This window comes from Vicugna pacos, chromosome 5 (genome assembly GCF_048564905.1).
Source record: "Vicugna pacos chromosome 5, VicPac4, whole genome shotgun sequence".
Classification (NCBI taxonomy): domain Eukaryota; kingdom Metazoa; phylum Chordata; class Mammalia; order Artiodactyla; family Camelidae; genus Vicugna; species Vicugna pacos.
In genome coordinates this window covers 88,305,520-88,325,469 of record NC_132991.1, presented here as the reverse complement: position 1 = coordinate 88,325,469, position 19,950 = coordinate 88,305,520, and the positions used below count along the sequence as shown (strand labels likewise).

Sequence of the window (19,950 nt, the reverse complement as noted above, 5' to 3'; positions counted from 1 at the left end):
TATGATTGAGGGTATAGCCAGCTTTTCTCTAGTTTCGTTGTAAGTGGGAATTTCTTCTGAATTTTTAAGCATTTATTTTGCTTGATTTCAGGGAGGGAAATAAAAGGAACCTTTACTCTGCTGTCTCATGTCTAGGCTTGCAATAAGTATCTGGGTTAAATTAAAAAACCTTTTGAGTCAAGTGTGTTTAGACTCAAGAAATAATGGAGTCTCTATTATGTGTAATTAATGTATTTAACAGACAGCTCTGAACGTCAAGTTCTCAACAAAAAAAAGACCTTTCTAAGAGAGCTACAGCATGAATTGTATAGGTGTAAATGGTTGGCTCAGTACTCACAAGAGTAATATACTTTGTGAAAATCATGCCAAAATTAATCTCATCGACTCTTGCCGGATGGCATGGAAGGTAGATGCTCAAGGCCTCTTCCAGTTGTAAGGTGTAGGTGCTGGCTTCTGTTTGTGTGCCCAGTGTTGAATTTAGTTGTTCAGTGTCGAGTGGTACTTGACAGTTCAAGTGTTTGCGGCAAGCACTTTAGTTTTTCATTTGCACTTTGTAATTGAAGGCAGAGTATAGAAATTATTCAGAGTTCAGACCCTGGTGGGTCAATTGTATTCTGTTTCCATCTTTGTAAATGGATTAGCTGTCAGCAGATCAATAAACAGAAAGTAGTTAAATTCATGTTTTGGAGTAGAATGGCATGATGGAAAGTGTACTTTGCACTGGCATTCTGGAGAGCTGGATTCGGCTGTGAGATGGTGTCCCTAAATAGATGTATGCTGTGGGGCAGTTCACTCTGGATGAGAATGTCCTCTTACATAAATAAGAAAATTACATCAGGTGTGGACTGGCACTCACACTGATGGTTTCTACTCTCAGTAGGTTCTTCCTGCTGCGGGGCAGTCCTCTTTGCCCATAGTCAGCTCCTTTCCTGTTTAGTTTGTATTAGATAACTCTTTGAAATCTCCATTCACTCTTACTTTTCTCATACTTTAAAATCTCAGATTCTGTTAAGGCATACATGTCCTTGCTGCCATTTGTCATCTTCTCGGCCTTGGAAATCAGTCTGCTTTTCTTATTTAAGACTTAGGCTCTTAATTCTTTCTTTTCCTCCTGTGGTATTTTGTAGTAAACTATACCTTATTCCCTCCCCCACCCCTTTTCTTTCAGTAATTTTCTTTACATATATAAACATGCTCAAGACTTAATTTTTTTGAAAAAGGAAAAACAAGAAAATCACCTACACTCCTGCACACACAGCCTTTGTCAGTCCTGCCTCCCCTTACCTTGTTGGCTCTTTTCTCTTTGTCTTCTTTTTCTGCCCAGCATTTGCACACGAGGGTTGGTGTTTACTGGCTAATTTGACCGTACACTCTTCCCCCTGACCAGTTCTGGAAACCAACCACTCTCACCAGTTTCTAAATCTGATGGACACTTTGCAGTTTTCTGTATTTGCCCTTTCTGTGACATTTGAACTTTCCTGTCCTTCTTACTCCTCCATGCTTTTTGTTTTGTTGTGTACCTTCAGTGTTTATTCCCTATACTTCTGATGAGTCCTTGATTCTCCTCAACTAGATTCTTGCTTTTCTGTTTTCCTTAGATTTTAGTGTTTTCCACCCAGGGTCCCACCCTGGGCCTGTTCTCTTTATGCTCCATGCTTTTCCTGGAGGAAATGAATCTCACTGATTATCTTGGTTTCCCCTACCTCCTGCCTGCTGGTAATGTCTCCCATCTGCATATTTGGTTACCTACTTAATTCTATCTAGATCTTTATTTCCATCTGCATACTGGAACTCTTTATCTGTGAAGCCTACATGATAACTCCAAATTTGACATATTTAACACTAAACTTTATTTTTCTGCCCCATGTGTACCATTTATTTACTACCATCTGTTTTGTATGATTTTTTAAAGTTAGAAGCATAACTTAAAACTATGGTGTAAACACAAAGATTTTATTCAACTCTGTAATTAATGAAGGGAACTTGTTAGGGTAAAGCTGGTTCAAATGGCATTTGAGGAACTAGATATTTATGCGCAATTTAATAAAGAATTTTTGATAGGTATGTCCTACCGAGCAGCAAGCTGTAGTCTTTGGGATTACCTTCTCAGCTGTTGTTTGTATTTCTACACAACACAAGAGCTGCAAGATAACATGTAAATTCATTGAAACCCTAATTAATAGTAAATAGCAAAGTTAATGCTTCTGTCTTGTAGAAAATTCCTAGGTGATCCTGTTAAATAGCGACCCACTAATAGGCTCACCTAGGATTTTTCTTTATGTGTCTTAGGATAACTTTTCTCAACCCTTGTCACCAGAGTAAGAAACTTATGAGACATTTTAATGATTTTATTCCCATGCATGCTGAAGTTTGATAAACACAATCCTAGACCTTCCCCCTCTGCAGTTGTATAGATTTTATTGTCTAAATGTTTCCTGACACCCATCTCTTCATTTCACCTTCCCTTGTTATCAGACCCTCATCCATCCTTAAGTCTGTTTGGTAGCTTAATAATTGATCTACTTATCTGTAGGTCTCAAACCCCAAGTTTTTAGCTCTGGGCCCTTCATGATACAGTTCAGACATCTTCTAGGTCCACCTTCTTTGCAGATTCCATGCTGCAGCCCCAGTGGGCTTACCCAGCATCCCTTTATCGTAACTTATTCTCTTTGTTCAGTGCCTGTCCTCACAGCTCTAAGCTTTCAACTGGACCTTCTCAGCCTGCTGAGGATGAAATTAAGTCTTTCTTTTTTGTTAACAACATTACCTTTGATATTGCTTCTCATATCTTTTAGCATATTTATAATAATTACTCATTTGAGGATCAGTCAGTTAAACTGATTTTAAGGAAATGTAAAAGGATTAAAACCCTCTGGGTCTCCCCCCTAGCTTGCAATGTCATGGTTCTCTTAATGTTTTGACTTTTTACAAAAGGTACATGTGTAATTATTTTTCTTGATTTGTTTACGTGTATAGCATAATCATAAAGAGCATGAACTTTCCATCAAACCTGTGTTTGAGTGCTGGCCTTGTAACCTGTTGGTTTTGTGGCCTTAGGGTCATTGTAACCTGATGTGTGCCACAGTTTCTCCTAAGGAACATTATTTCCAGTACCAATTTTGCAGGGTTGTGAAAATTAAATGAAAAAGCACTTTGCCTGGTACATGTTAAGCACAGAATAAACATTACCCATAATCAGTTTTGTTTTAGTATTCATTTTAAAAACCTATATTTTTGCCACTAAATGTTCTTTTCTCGTGTTAGAAAAATATAATTTGAAAGTACTATTTTTACATATTGCACAGTATTCCAACATGACATTAGAATGACTTTGCCCTTAAATTGAATTAAATGCTTACCAGACCCTATTCTCCAATAACCCAACCCTTTCCTCGTTACTCAGTGGCTCCTACTTTAATTTCTACACAAAACCATTCTGATTGCCTGGAAAACAAGACAGTACATTTTTCCCAGCTTCCTTAATGCAAACTAATGTAAACTAATGTTTAGTTTTTTTATGTTTAGTTCATTAAAGGTTACTGAACCACATTGCATGTTCTATAACAGACACAACTATTAAGAGCTGCACATTAGAGAAAGAAAGATACCATATGATACCACTTATATGTGGAATCAAAGAGAGACAAACGAACTTATTTACAAAACGGAAACAGACTCACAGACATAGAAAACAAACATACCGTCACCGGGGCGAAGTGGGTAGAAAGGGATAAGTTGGGGGTTCTAGATTTGCAGATACTAATATAAGTAACTAATACACATAAAATAGATAAACAAGTTTAAACTGTATAGCACAGGGAGCTGTATTCAGTATCTTACAGTAACTTCTGGTGAAAATATGAAAACAAATATATGTATGTTCCTATATGACTGAAGTACTGTTCTGTACACCAGAAATTGAAACAACATTGTAAACTGCCTATACTTCAATTAAAAAAAAAAGTTTGACATTTGACTTGTAACTATACTATAGATACTAACTAGTGGTTTTTTGTTACCTCCTTCCTAAATCAAAGTGAAATGTACACTGTCCCAAATGGTTTTATAGAATATTTTAAAATCATTTTTCTTCTTCTATTCCTTTCTTCCTCAGGATGGTGGACCCAATGACTCCCCTCCTCTTTCCCCAGATTCACCAGCCAATTAATTGTACTTACAGGCACTCATTAAATGGCTGCTGTGTGTCAGGCACTGTTCCAAGAGCCTTATGTGCGTTGTCTCTGATACTTAAACCTTAAAGCTAATAATGTTTTCTCTAGTTTAATGGAGAAAGAAACAGAGCTGAAAGTGAAATATGATGTAACTTACTGTTATTAAGTAGCATAGCCAGGATTTGAGACCCCGTACGTATTTCTGTATTGTGGTCTAGTTGGGGGGAATAGAGCAGTAAGCTCCTTGTGAGCAGGGATTCTTGTACTTGGCCTCTGTATCTCAGCACCTCTCAATGCTTTGCTCTTCGGGAAGCTTAAAGGATATTCATTCCCATTTTAAAGATAGTCTTGTTTGAAGGCCTTGCCATTCTTAAGCAAGAGTAACTTCTATTACAAGCAAGGGTGACTTCTATTTCAATTTATTGTTGAGTTATTTAATACTGTCACTGCCACATTTAGCCTACCATGCTTTCTCCAAGGATGTAGTCAGTCATATCCTTTTTGATCTAGTGTAGCAGTAGTTCACATCTGCAGTCTTGGTGTATACAGGCAACTTAATTTTGTAACACTTCAGTTTCCTTATTTGTAAAGTAGGAATAATAAAATGGCTTATAAGGCTCATTGGCATATTTAAATTTTGCTTATAAGAATAAATGAGTGAAGTGCTATGGAAATTGTGTTTATTATTGTTGCTATTAAACTCCAGTTTCATAATCTGAAGCCAAATCAAGTCTCCTTGGGCCACATTTAAATAGAATGCATACAGAATTGGTGGGGGCTACACACTGGATAAAGAAGTTTCTCTTTAAATGTCAGTTGTGAAATCTGAAAACTTTCTATAGATACTGCCTGGGATATCGGGCTTTTAGGAAAATGTTTTCTGTGAAAATAATGTAATTTTCCTTCAGTTTTTAGAGTTGCGTATCAAATAGGTAATAGTAGTGATTACACGGGTAAATGTAATAGCTTGGCTTTGGCCTGTTTGTGACCTTGTTCTGGATTACCGAATTGGAGACCTGTTCTCCAGCCTATCAACTTCCTTCGTGTGCTAAAAATTCTGCGTAAGTCCAACTTTGTTTTTCTTTTATACTTTTGGTCATTTGACTAGGAAGAACTGCCATATCCTAAAGTTAATTTTTGCAATCAGCTTTTCTTGGTGTTCTGAAAGTTTTGCACAAACAAATGGTTGAACTTGTTTTTTTTACCCCTAGCTTTAACTTCTCTTCTGTAATGTTGAGTTGCAAAATTAAAGGAAAATCAGTTTTCACCATGTTTGCAGTTGAAGTTTCCTTGAAAGAATATCCTGCTTATAACACTTCAAATGAATTTCAAAATGTAGATTAATACATAGTTCTTTTTTTCTGAAGAAGTTCTGTTTGCCCAAAGAGGTAAATACATTTTCACATAAAATTCAAATGCTGTTTAACCTGGACAGTAAGTAAATTTGTTGATGCTTAGAGCTTAGAGCTGTGAACAAAGGCATCATGAGTTTGTTTTTAGGGCAAGTATTTTTTTTTAATTTAGGTATAATTGACAGTCAGATGCACAACATAATGATTTATTATTTGTATATATTGCACAGTGATCACTAAATCTAGTTAATGTCAGTCACCATACATACAGAATTTTTTTTCCTTTTAAGATCTACTTTCTTACCAACTTTCAAACATGCAATACAGCAATATTAACTTTAGTCACCATGCTGTACATTAAATCCCTGTGACTTACTTATTTTACAACTGGAAGTTTGTACCTTTTGACTCCCTTTACCTATTTGGCCCACCTCCCACCCCTTGCCTCTGATAACCACCAGTCTGTTCCGTGAGTTTGTTTTCAATCTGGAACATATCCATTAGTGTTTTTATGCCTTTCCTATTGCATTCAAAGTCGCATATGCCATTTCTTTTATTTTAGTGCTTCAGAGATTAATATCAAAGGTTTCATGTGAAAAGTTTTGGTGATTATTTTCACTGAAACAAGGGTCTATCTATATCTATCTATGTAATCTAAGTAATACACTACTTAGAAGAGTAGTGTATTTCAGGACTTGATAGTGTTATTAATTGACTAGACTTAAACCTTCTAGTTTCAACATTATGAGATAACCTATTAAAAATGAATCTTTGCGTTCATATTCACTTCAGGTTATATAAACATTCAAGCAATATAGTTTTTATATTAGTATAACTCACTTTTGTGTGTGTGTTTTTAAAAATATACTTAATAAAATATGGTAGTTATAATAATTGGTGATGACAGTACAGAATATTCACATAACAAGAAGGAAATCAGTGCATGGTGATTTTTTGGATTCTTATCTGGAGCCAAAGAAGAGTTAAATTTTGTGAGTTTGTGGGGGTGGTGATCTCTGGAGGGGATAGGTCTTCTCAGTATCAGGATTTGGAGGACTGTTTCCTCAACAGATGACTTGACCTTTCTTCATTTGGAATTGTCTGGGGTCAAACTTGATCATCCCCAAGGGACCCTTCTGTCTCTTGATTCATTGTTACCTGGCAGGGAGGAGATCCCATATTTATTATATGTTAATCTTATATTTACTTTTGGGCAGTTCAAACTCCAAAGTTTAACAGACTCTGGCCTCCTTCCTTAAAGATTAGTTTTTGCCTTAAAAGCAGGTAGCACCTTGATAAGTGAGTGTCTTTTGCTTACCACTTTTTCTCTCTTAGATCTCAAGAATTGTACATGAGTGAGCTGGTACTGGTTGACCAGCCCTGAAGATGTTGGGGGTATTATTAAAGTTAGTTTGCCAACTACAGGTCAAATTAACCAGCATGACTTACATTGATTTGAATGACTTAGCATGCCATGACATACAGTGGGCATTTAGTAGCATGAAGTGGGCAGGTGAAATCTACTAACTTTATTTCATAATAATATTCTTTGGTTTTCAAAGTGAAAGCAGCAGTATTGTGCTGTTCTCTTGTGTTCACACTGTTTAGGGTCCAAGCAAGATGGCCCTGAGATGGTATTTGAAGTGGTAAATCTTCTTGGATGAATTCTGAAATAGATTGGTCTCTGATTTAATTCCTGAATGGGGTGCAGTTGTTCTCTATGCAGTACAGCCAGGAGGGCGCTTTTAAAACATGTGTCCAATTTCATACCCACAGAATCGATTTCTGAGGGTAGAGGTCAGGCATTTTTTGACAAAGCTTCTCAGGTGATTGTGATGCTCACCTTTAATTAAGAACATTGTGTTTTCTTCATAGCAAAATTCACTTTTGAAACTATTGGTAGAAATTAATACTCATGTTGACAGTGGTTTTTATGGTGAAGTTCCCCCCAATATATTTATTTTACCCCCAGTATTCTTTTTATTCTTCTGAATACTTATAGTAATACCAATAGTGGTTAAATATGTACAGAGCCATTGCTGTATGATAGGCACTATCTTAAGTGATTTGCATGGAATTTTTCTTTTAATCTTCACACCTGCTCTATGAGGTAAATTCTTTATCCCCGTTTGGTAGACTGAAGCATAGAGAAGTTTATATACAAAGTCATACATTTTGTTGGTATTGAAGTTAGGATGCGAGCTCAGTCAGAGGCAATTTGACTCCGTAGCCCAGCATTTGTAATAGACTGACCTATCTTACTGCTGTCAAAGGATAAATAACAAAAATGACTCCTTTCATCCCAAACTTCAGACTCCCAGTCCTCTTTCTAAGTCGGTTAGTACCATCTGCATGGGGTACGTTTCAGGATCTCAGTGGATGCCTGAAACCATGGGTCGTACCAAACCCTGTGTGTACTATGTTTTTTTCATATACTAATGGGTGGCTACCATATATAGTGCATACGCTGAACAGAGGGATGTTTCACATCCTGAGCGGGACAGATAGGGATGGCGTGAGGTTTCCTCACGTTACTTGGAATGTTGTACAATTTAATTAAAACTTATGAGTTAGTTATTTTTGAAATTTTCCATTTAATATTTTTTGCCATGGTTGATTTGGTAGGTAACTGAAACCATGGAAAGCGAAACTGATAAGGGGGAGTGGTTAACAAAATCTGTTTTATGAATTTTTCCACCAATTTTTAAAGTGTAGACAATAGCTAAAGAAAACATAGGCAAGCCTTTTGTGTATATATGTGTGTGTATATATTATATTATACACACACATATATACACACACATATATATTATATACACACAGACACTGATGGGAGTTTCCCCCTAACGTATCTTGGGGAGGTCTTTCCATCACTACATGTAAATTGAACCTTCCTCTTTCTCTTTTATTTCTCTTCTCATAGTATTTCCTCTTTTTTCTTTCTAAAATTGCCAGTAATTACATTAGTAATTTGAACTTTTTGACTAAGGTTTTTTTTTATACATATGTATTAATGACGTGGTCATGTGTGACAAAGAAAGAGTTCTCTTCTACTGAATTGGTTCAACATATAACTCAAAAGAAAACCCAATTTCCTGTTAGAGTGCATGGAATATCTTAAAATCCAGTACTAGGTTTAGTTATGGTTAATTTACATTCTTTTTGGCACAAGTTTCTGTAATGTCATATGATCGTTCCGTCTGTTCCCACCCTAGTAGGTAAGAAGTAATTAAAGAATTCTACTTGGAGTTTGACCAGAAGCTTAAGAAAAATTGTGTCAGATTTGATTTATAACAAGTTGTAATTCTTTCTTCCTACGGTAGTAATATTGGGCTTTTTTTATCAGTTAAAGTCATTTTTGAGTATCAACATTTTTTTCTGTGTATTTCTTACAGAAAGACAAAAAGTTTGAATGGATTAAGAACTGTGTTTTAAACTAAATTGTTACACTTATGAACTAAGTGCAGTTTCTTTTTGCTAACAACTCCATGAGGTAGGTAATGTACTGATTTTACAGAAGAGGTAAACAAAATCTAGAGATTAAGTTTCGTCCACAAGTCACAGCCAGCACAGCTGACGGTGAAATCCAGGGTATCTGGGACCGTGTCTCAGTTTACTATGCTTGAGCTGCTTTTTCCTTGTTCTCCACTGAGATGCTGTAGTTTTACCATTTCCTTTGTATTCATGATTTCATTTGTTCATGTCGGTACTGTTTAGTAAGCATGACTTAACGTTGTTTTTATTCTGTGGCTGGGGAACCAAAGGCGAGAGGTGGTGACTTGTACAAAGACAGACTCTTTTGATACCTGACTGATAAATCACGGGACCTGAGACAAGATGTTCTGGCTTTCAGTGCGGTGCCCCTTTCTATTTAGTACTGGAATGGGGAAACAAAGTTTTCTACTAGTGCCTTTTTTTTTTTTCCTTGAATTGGGAATTTCCTGGGAGTTCCCTGAGAAATCTAAGTGAATTTTATGTGCTGGGTTCTAGACCTTCGTGCCTTGAATTTGGTATATTTCTGACATTTTATAACATATTAATCAGTGAGGCCTCAGTTTAATAAGACAGAGTGCAGCATGGTGAAGACTGTGTGATCAAATTGTTTACATAAAATTTCTCCTTCATCTTTGGCACCTCTCATTTGTTTTCTGTATTGTACTATGTATAGTTGACATTTTCTTTTTTCTTTTTTTTCCCCCCTTTTAGTGAATGGTAGTGTCTAGAAAGGGTATGTCCCTTCAAGAGAGAGGTGCCAATGTCCAACCGGCCTAATAACAATCCAGGGGGGTCACTGCGACGTTCACAGAGGAACACTGCCGGGGCCCAACCACAAGACGACTCGACAGGAGGAAGGTATGTATTTAATGTTAATTTGAAAAGAGATTGAGAATAAAAAGAAATTTTTAAAAACTTCATTATGAGGACCAAAACTGGAATGGTTCACTATAAATGGGTAATTTTTTTTTTTAATTTTTGAGCCAAGTAACAGAACACTGGAATTCAAAGCAATTATTTAATCATTCCCCAAATATGCTAGGCTTAAAAAATTGTTCAGTCACTGACATTACCAAAACTCCAATCCTAGGATCAGTAGCGTATGCACATCCTGTCCTGTTTGCCCTATCTCTTCCTCACTCCCTCGGCACATGCTACAGCACAGCTTTTCAGCCATTTGTAGTCCCTCTGTTTATGTGTGTCCTGACTTATTTACCTTACTGAAAAGAAGCTTTATTTGTTTTAAGGTCTTGAGTTTTGATACCTAGCTGTTGAATTTTTTCCCATCTTACTTTTTGTCAGCACCAATGCTGACAGGCTGGTAAAGCCGTCTGGCATCGATTCTCATCATTTTCTGAGTGGTCTGGTGTTGAGCTGGCTTTTTCCTTAGAGTTGTTGTAAAGGAGATAGTCTGAAGAATGAGGTACATTCTCTTGAATGTAAAATTCGAAGTCTAAGTTATCTACAGACTGTCATTTTATGTATAAAATATTCAGAATTACTTTAAGTCCTGATTTTCTAATCCATAGACCAGTCATGTTTAGCTCACAATGGAAGACGGCTAAGTTGTAATAAGATTACTGGCTGTAGCATTTTGAGGCATTACCATGTATATGTTGCCTAGTAAATGATTAAAAAAAATTGTAAATGTCAAATGTAAAGAAATTGAAACACACCTTGTTCACATCAGGCTGTGTTAGTGGTTGAGTGTTTGGACTTTGGACTAGGCAGCGTTGTGTGCAGTTTCTGCCTCTGCCTCTAAATAGCTGTGTGTCCTGTGTTGTATTTTTCAGCAAACCTCAATTGTTTAGTCCACACAGTAGGGATACCTATTTAATCGGGTTATTAGTTAACTTGGTATTGCAGTATGTTAAGCTCTTAGAACAATACTTAGCACGGAGTTTTGTTCTGAAATTGTTTCTTGCTTGTTTACATTTAGATTATTCTTTGCAACAGCCACACTGAACTTTATTTATATTGTTGATTAAAAAGTATCACTCCCCCATTATAAAAATTTTACATATTTATTTTAGAGAATTTGGAAAATACAGAAATGTTAAAGGAAAACATCAGAATTATACAATCCACTTGTAACCACTGTTAACGTTGGCCTGTTCCTCCATAGTCCTTTTTTTTGTACTGCATGTGTGTGTATATATATATGCATGCACGTGCACATGAGTTACTTGTACCTTTTGAACAATTGCAGTTTTGCATATTAATCCTCAGGTTATATTTAGACCCTTGAATATGAATGACAAACATTTTGGGCTGTCACACGGTGTATTGCTTCTAAATTCACAGTGGCATTTCAGCACCATTATCTTTTCTACACATCAAGGTTGTGTAGAATTATTTAAGTGTTTTATTGTATTATGTATTTTAAAAATATGAGAGGAAAACAAATGGACGTAGTTAATACTAGTGATTAAGATGTGCTGGCTTAGGTCGTTAGCTCTCTTACTTGCTTTCTGAGACGGCCCCGCACTCTATCTATGGAGTGTGCATCTACTTTTAATCACCCCACACCTCTCTTGGTCTCTCCCTCTCACCTTTATGAGATGGCCCGCATTCTGCCTGTGGAGTGTGTATCTCCCAAGCCATTTTTCCCTTCTGAGTGAGATGGACCCCACTCTATCTATGGAGTGTGTACAAATAAACTTGCTTTCATTTGAAAAAAAAAAAAAAGGGATGCACTGGCTTAAATAACGAAGTTGTAATCAAGGTGGAACTCAATTTGATTTGTAGAATGGCAGATCTTGTACTTTAAGCCAATCAGTGATATTCTCAATTGTGAAGGAAAAGAATAAAATTTAAAAATGTGTTTGGAATGGCAGAAACATGCCAGAGTATAAATATAAAGCAAGGTACAATTAGGGTTTTTATAGCTTTAATCTTTCCTCCGTTTCAGTAATGTAGCCCTATTTCAGCTCTCAAGATTTCAGCTTTGACATGTCTTCAAAAAATATTTCCCCACAAAACTAGTACATGAAAGAAGACTTACTTGCTTTTTTAAAAACCTAGTATTACATGTGTCATTACCTGTGTCCTTAAAAATTGTTTAAAAACATGACTTTTAAAGTCTTCATGTTCAGTTGTGTGGCTGTACTGTAATTTCATAATAATTTTCTTATTTTTATGTGGGTAAGTATAGTTATGAAGAGGACACAGAAACGTAGAACTGTAGCCAAAAAGTCTTACCAGTTTGGCTGAGAATGCAGATTTGCTCATCTGAATTTCATTTTGCCATTCTAGACAGCTTAGTTCTTTTGTTCGTGATAGAACATCAAAACTGGAAATTCATCAAATCTCAGGCTGACTTTTGAAGCCCCAGTAGAGTATGCTGTGCTAACAGTTACCCAATCTCCAAGGACCCTCTCTGGTGATTTTGGGGAGTGAGAGGATTGGGATTAATTGGGAGAGAGCAGTCACAACTGCATTTTCATTCTTTGAATCTGACTCCTGTTGCATAGCTTTTCTAAGTAAAATGCTGTTACTGTGGCTTCTGTTTCCCAAAAAACAGTGGATTTGGTCTTGTGAATGTATTCATAGTGATCTGGTGATTGAAATAGTGGTCATAAAAAACAGCACCTCCTACGGTACCTGGGGAGTGTTTCTAGCTGAGCAGTTTTGTGTACATATTCTTTCCATTGAGACTCACAGAAACTCTGTGCTGCTAAGTGTCCTGTTCTCTAAGGGTGGTAGCTTGCTCAGCTTTACACAGCGGCTATGTAGTCAGGTCTTGACCCCTGACCCCTTCACTCTAAACTCAGTGGTTCTTTTTTGGTATGCCAGACTGTTTTTACTGCACAAACCACTTGATCTAAATGATGAAGGACTTGGGGAGGGGGAGTTGAATTACTTCAAACTGAAGAGCAGTAACTCATTCCGTTTAGAATTTAAGAAGCAGTTCTTCCCTCTTAGAATTTTTAAATTCGTTCATTTTTGATCCACTGTTTTTTTCCATACTTGCGTTATGTTGTTTTCTTTGTGTAGTTTCCTTCTCTTTTCCCAAATCAAGGTCACTTTACTTTTTTTTTTTTTTTTGAGAAAGATTTTAGTTCACCGTTAAGATAAAAGAAAGTTGGATATTTGATCATTTCTCCTGTTGATTTCTCCTGTTCTTTTCCACCCATCCTTCATCTCTATCCATAATTGAACTAGACATCTTACTCCTCTTCTGTTGTTTTTCTCTTTTCCTTTCTTCCATAATTTTTTGGGCTATGTTGATCTGTTCCTCTCTCTTCTGTTCTTTTTTTTTTTTCTTTAGGAAATCACTCACCTCCACTGCTTGCCTGTGGGCTTGCTCTCAGGGATACAGCCTAGCCTTTCCCACTTCTAGCACAGGCATTTGTAGGCTCCTGGCCCTCCTGGCCATGCAGTAGCATTTTCATTGTATCATGTGCTTTTTCTTGTCTTTCTCACATGTCAGTGGTGGGATTGAATTCAATTTTATAGCAACTTTAAGATTGCTTTAGTGAAGGTTTCTTCGACATTATTTTTCTTAGAAAAATGCAACATGTTGAGAATAGAAAATTGGGATGCTTCAGGAAAATTAAAGAATTAAGGTAAATTTATTCCAGCCACCCAGGAGATAACTATGGTTAGTATTTCTACTCTGTATTTCTACATCCATGATTTTTTTTTTTTTTTGATACTGAAAGCCTATGATTTAATTCTGGGCCTCTAGTTTTTCTCAGTTTTTTTCTATAAAATAGCATTGCTATGCCCATCACATTTTAGTATGATTCTGATTTTATCAAGTCAGATTCCTGAAATGGGTTTATAGGACTTAAGGTTATGAATATTTTGAAGAGTTTTAACAGTTAAGATTGCTAAATTGTCTTTCAAAGAAAATTGAACCACTGTTTTTTTTTATTGAACCAATTTATACTCCTACTGATTCTTTGTGAGAATGCCTGTTTCTCCAAATCCTAGTCAGTATAGCACACCATTTTTAGTAAAAACTTGTGGGTAAAAGGATTCCTTTGGTTACTATAGAGTTGAAGATCTTACCCACATGTTGGCCATTTTCATTTATTTTATGAATTGTATGTTAGTGTCCTTTGTCTGTTTTAATTTTGGAGATGCTTTTTCTTTTATTAACGCCCTTTATGGAAAAGGGATCAGTCTACTGACACTGGCAGTTTTTTTCCCCTAGTTTTACTTGTTAGAGTTTGTTTCAATTTATAGACGATTTAAGATTTAAATAGTCAAGTCTGTGAGCTCTTTGTTTCTTTTCTTCCTTTGCCTTCTCCATCCCCAGAATTAAATTTCTTCTCAGTTCTGTTACGGTTTCATTTTTTATGTTTTACTGTAACCTGTCAGTGTCAGAGTTTTTAAATGATGTGAGGAAATGCTTGAGTCCAATCCAGTCCCACTTCTCCACCCCATTAAAAAATTTATCTGCAAAGTTTTATTATTTATTACGGAGTCAAAACTCAATTATGAGATCTAGAGGTTATAGCTTTCTGTTAACATTGTCAAAGCAGGGATTTTTTTTTTTTTAGGCCAGTATTAATTATGCTGAAGTAGATTTATATTTTGCTTAAAAATTAAAAAGCTATTCCAGAGGACTGAGATACAGGAAAACATTAAAAAAAAAATCCAGAGATTAAATCTGTGTTAGTATTTTTATTTTTTACTTGTTTTTAAAACTCAATTTAGCATGTAGCTGATTACACTGTAAATACTGTTTTGGATCTTACTTTTTTTCACTCAGAATCTTAACATAAACATTTTCTCTATGATGATGATTTTTTGATAATTGTTAACAAATGGTTGCATGATTTTCTGAATCAGTGTACAGCATTTTCCCCTATTGATTTCCACTTTTTGGATAATTAGATGGTTGGAGTGGGAAAAGTTTTTGTTTATGCTTTAAATGTTTGCATTTCAAGTATCTCTTAAGGATATGTTCCCAGGAATGAAATTGCTTGGTCAAAGTAACTTTTTTTAGGTCAACTTATTCCACATAAATTTTCTTTCTCTAATTTACTTATCATAATCAGGAAAAATGCTTTTTTTCATCATTCTATTTATGTTATCTCTTTTGCATTTTCCTGCTAATTTAATATGGAAAAATTGCGTTAGTTTTATTGATGTTTCTTTAGTAATGAGGTTAAACATTAGAAAAATAGAGTAAAGGAGTGAGATCTGAGTGAGACTACTTCTTTGTGTAAATGTGCTAATGAGTTTTCATATGCTGTTAATCTTTCTTTGTACCACTGTACAGGAGAACTAACCTTTTGATTTGTTCAGCTGAGAGTAGACCCTCTTGTAATGATAACCCTCTTTAGTGTAATGATTTCCCTCAGTTCTTCACCTGTGCATTTTGAGTGGTAGTCACTCTTTTCCACCACGATCTTAACTCTGATCCTGTCACCCCAATGCTGTTGCCATAGCTAGGAGAATCTACAGTCTTTTCTTTTGATGGGACTAAGGTGGTCACATGATCCAAGCAAGGGAAAACTGGAAACTTACTCCTTTCTGGTAACAAAGGGAAGACATGAATCTGAAATTTCCAGCTGCACATCTCCTGCCTTGTGGAGGTTGGGCAGGCAGAGAAAAGGCAGATATATTAGAGATTGTGTGTACTAAATTTCCTACAAGTTTCAGTTCCTCAGTTCCTCAGAGCTGTGTTGACTTTTGCCTTCACTAGGCTTGATTATCTGCCTGTTTTGATTCTGAGGATACGTGTGTCTTATTTTAATAAAGCCTCATGTTTTGGCTTTAAAGTTAAGACTCCTGCCGTAACATGCTTGCAGTACAAACTCGGTATAAGATCATAAGATTGTGTTCATCCATTTGTAGAACATCATGCTAGTAAGCTCTTTGCTAGTTGGTAGTTATAAAAATGAGAGTAGAGTAGCCTTTGTCACAAACACTTCCAACTCAGTAGGGGAAATGGGCGTGTCGGTGATTATTAAAGTCAGATGAGGAACATTTCTGGCAGTGACCCTGTTGATGTGGGCTCTGAAGGCTAAAGAAGCAGATGGTATATGCCAACCACATTTGTCTCTACTTGACATGTGGAGGCATTAGTTACTTCCAGAGTGTATTCTGTTTCTCATTTTTCTGTTACTTTGCTCATAAGGAGTAGATGTTCAACAGATACCAGTGTGGGGTAATAATAATAAGATTTAGTTCCTTGGCATTTCTAGGCACCAAAATGTGACTTTCTTTTACTGAAATGGTCATGAAAAGGTGCTTGACTGGAGTGAAGGCAGAGCTGATACAGGGCATGGTTTAAATGGGCTACAAGACAAGGTGGTCTGGATTATGCTGCAGTAATGACCAGCTCCCAAATACTAGTATATTAGAATAATTGAGCCACTGGGAAGCTTGTCCCTTCTGGGTCACCTGCAGGCTCTGCTCCATGTCTGCACATTCAGATATTCAGATAGCATTGCTGTGGTGGAAAGAGAATGTCCAAAGCTTCCCTCAGACGTGATTCATTTCCACTCACTCCCCCTTGACCAGAGCAAGTTACGTGGCTGCACGTAACTTCCAAGTGGTTTGACAAGTACCATCCTACCATGTGTCTGGAAAGAAGAGAAATAGATTATTTGTAAACAGCAGCTGGTAGCTATCACAGGCTGCTGAACACCGTCTTGTTTTGTTTTATTTTTTTAATGTTGTTTTTTATTCTTACTCCCATATCTACAACAGACCATTTATTTCCCCAAATTGTACATAGTGCCGCATGGCTGTGCAATTGTGTATTCACTTCATTCTGCTATTCAGTTAATCAGTATGGGTACCTTTTTTAAGTATTCCCTTTTTGTGTGTTCCTTGTGTCTCTTTTTTTTATCCTGACCTTTGCTTAGTCAGATGAAAGTTCAAGCTTCCTCATCTTTGAGAGGAAGAGAATGTTAAGGGGAGACATGATGTGATGTGAAAATGACTCCATTGTTTCTTATGACTAAATTGAAACCGCTTTTAAAAACAATTTAGTTTGCCAGGTAACTTGTTACTTGCGCCTTTCAGTAAGTGGCACATCTACTGCACAGTTGCGCACTTGGACTTTTCGCTCAGTGTGCTGCGCACATACTCTTCCACGCAGTGCCGCTCTGGTCATGCTGGGAAGGCTGGTCTGGCCCAGCAGGCCTTGGGGCTGGGAGGCAGGGTTTACAGTGCTGTGTTAAACAGTGGTGTGGCTGCCTTGGTCTAAAGAGGAACAGAGGCTACTCTTTTCTAGGTAGAAGTTATGCACATTGGATTCTTAATAGTCTGTGTTAAATTCTTTCTTGGACCAACAAAGTAATATTTTGTACGTTGTGTAATTTTCTCTGCATTATATATTTCTTGCTTTAGTCATGAGATGTGAAATTTTGTTCAAAAGTCACTTAATAAATGTTGAAAACCTATAAGGTGTTAGCTGTCATAGATTATTTCATATCCTTAACTGAGGGTTTGCTTTGATCCTTCTGTCCCTCAATATTGAGGGAGTCTGATGTTCCACACCACTTTTTACAAATGCTTTCTCAGTCTCTGAATGCTTTCCTAGAAGAGTATCAGTGTGACTAAAAAGACTAATATATACAGATGCTTCTTCAATAATTGAACAGCCAATTTTAACATCATATATGGAAAGCTATTGTTTTTGCCTTTTTTTGTTTTGTTGATATAAAACAAGAAGGCTTCTTTTTAGAAAATTAAAAGGAAATGTGTGATTTTCTTCAATTTTTCTCATATACCATGTCCAAAACCTTAAGCTGTTTATTTTGATCTGTATTTAATCAGAGATAGAAATACTAAGATATAGAAATACTAGCATGGGTAGGAAAAATTTAATAACTGTAGATATAGGCCTTATGTTTGAGCTCCTAGGTGTAGCTGTGGGGTTTCAGATTTAGGGAGCTGAAATACCTGGGCTCAGTCTCATCTTTCCTGCCTGAGGGCTGTGTAATTTGGGGCAAGACTCATTTCTACAACTTTAAAATGGAAGTATGCCTGCCTTGGGTGTCTTTTGAGGGTTAAGCTGGGTAATGTTTTTAAAAAATTAATACAATGCTTATCACATAACACACCTTTAAAATTACTTACTCTGTTGTCATCTTAATAAGTTTTTACCCAAGTGTTTTATGAAAGTCAGTGTCATTCCTGAAGTACTCAGTGTTGCATCACTGATCTGTTACTAATCACTTATTTACTTTCATTATCTCTCTGTTTATACTCCTCCCCCAATTGCTTTGTGAAAGGAGGCAAAAGTAAATTGAGTTGAAAGGCTCCCTTTTGGGGGAGGGGCATCTTTTACTATGGTTTTGATTACATTCAATCCTTCTGCCTTTTTTTCTTTACACAATGTGCTATTGTGTAAGCATTGTGGTTTACCCAGCATCCTCAGTGTGCCCAAATTGTTGAACATACACAGTTTTGGCTTTTGCCTTACTGCTTCTAAGCCTAACAGCCTCTTACTGCAAGCTATTTTAATAGATCTAAAACAGAATCTAGATCCTTCTATAAAGGCATTTAAGCCCTGGCCTGTACTTTCAGCCTTGTTTCCTAATGTATCTCTGTGCTCAGTCACTTGCCAGGTACCATGTGGATTTCCTGATTTCCTGTCTCTACCTTTGTCTGTGCTGCTTTTGACCAGAACGCTCTTTTTCCTCAGCTTTTCATTCTTCAGGGTGTGGCTTAAATGCCATGTGGTCTATAAATCTGCATTTTCCTGCTAAGAGTAATTTCTCTCTTTGTTGTTCAACTTCACAGCACCTGGAAGATCACTTTGTTTTATGAAATTCTGACCTCTTTTAGGATAGGGACACAATTTAGTGTGTCATCAGTATTTATGTGCCCTGTGGTAACTTGCATATACTTGAGTTGAGAAAACAAATCTGTTGAAATGAGTAACTTGGTACAGGGCTTCTCGAACTCTAGTAGATCCAATACTCTCACTTTACAATGTGTATCATATAATGTAAATATCTTTATTATGATGCCCCTCCTAAAGTATCTTGACTTAAGTGTATAAAATGCCTGCCTACACAGTTGAGAAACATCAATATAAAGTATGAGCATTTTACAAAGGTAAAAATAAGTAAAAGGAAAACAATTTATAACAAAATACCATTATCTCAGTAGGTAAATTCTTGGGTACGTTGACACAAGATGACACAGTTTTCAGATGCTTGCATCTGTATTTGAAGTTTTTGAATGTGACAGCTGCAGTAACAGACTTAAGTCCCATAAGCAACATTTTCACTATAAACTTTTTCAAAATGATGCACGACTCTTTTTAAAGCTACAAAAAACAAATAACAATCTTTTGTTGATTCCTATGCATTCCTGGAAAATTTAATATATTAAAAAACCATGCAAAACAAATCTAAGCTGAGAATTTATAAGTCTCTTTGCCCCTTATGTCATTACCAGATTTTAAATATTTTCATAAGATCTTCAGATATTATCAAGGTTATTTGAAATATATGGGTCATGGGACAGTCCTCACTCTGTCTGACGGTTCTGTGTTATGTTACATCTTCTACTTATAGCCCTTACCTTCTAAATGCCAATAGCACCACTATTCCCCAACGTGTGTTTTCCAAATACTCCCTGGAGGAGGAACCACTATTTAAAAAACAGTGAAATACTGCTTTGTAAGATAAATAAGGAGGTTTAAATTACATATTTATTTGGGCTAGCATTTCACTATAACTGAACATAGTAACATTAGTCAAACTAATCAGCTTCTCTTTTGTAGCTGAAAATAGAAACAGGTACATTTTATAGAGAACATTAGTGCATTTTTTGTTAAAAGTGGTTTAAATGAACTTTTCGCCTTAATTATTGAAAATCAGGGTCTTATTTACAACATGCATTTTATAGCATAAACAAAGCATTTAATTTTTTGGAAGACAAACCTAATGTTTTTGTGTATATAAAATTTAGAAAAATAAAAATGTATGTCTGTTTATACCTACACAAAT

At 36.2% G+C, this 19,950-nt stretch overlaps 1 protein-coding gene across 25 annotated transcripts in view; it reads left to right on the top strand.

Annotated features, from left to right (window-relative positions):
- The window catches only part of TRIP12 (thyroid hormone receptor interactor 12), a 132,364-nt gene that overhangs the window by 28,323 nt on the left and 84,091 nt on the right, over positions 1-19,950 (top strand). For all 25 annotated transcript variants that reach the window (XM_072961808.1, XM_031677890.2, XM_072961821.1 and 22 more), the window contains exon 2: positions 9,731-9,877. In XM_072961808.1, coding sequence (XP_072817909.1) covers positions 9,780-9,877 — 98 coding nt within the window. In that variant the 5' untranslated portion in view covers positions 9,731-9,779. The remainder of the gene's footprint in view (positions 1-9,730; positions 9,878-19,950) is intronic.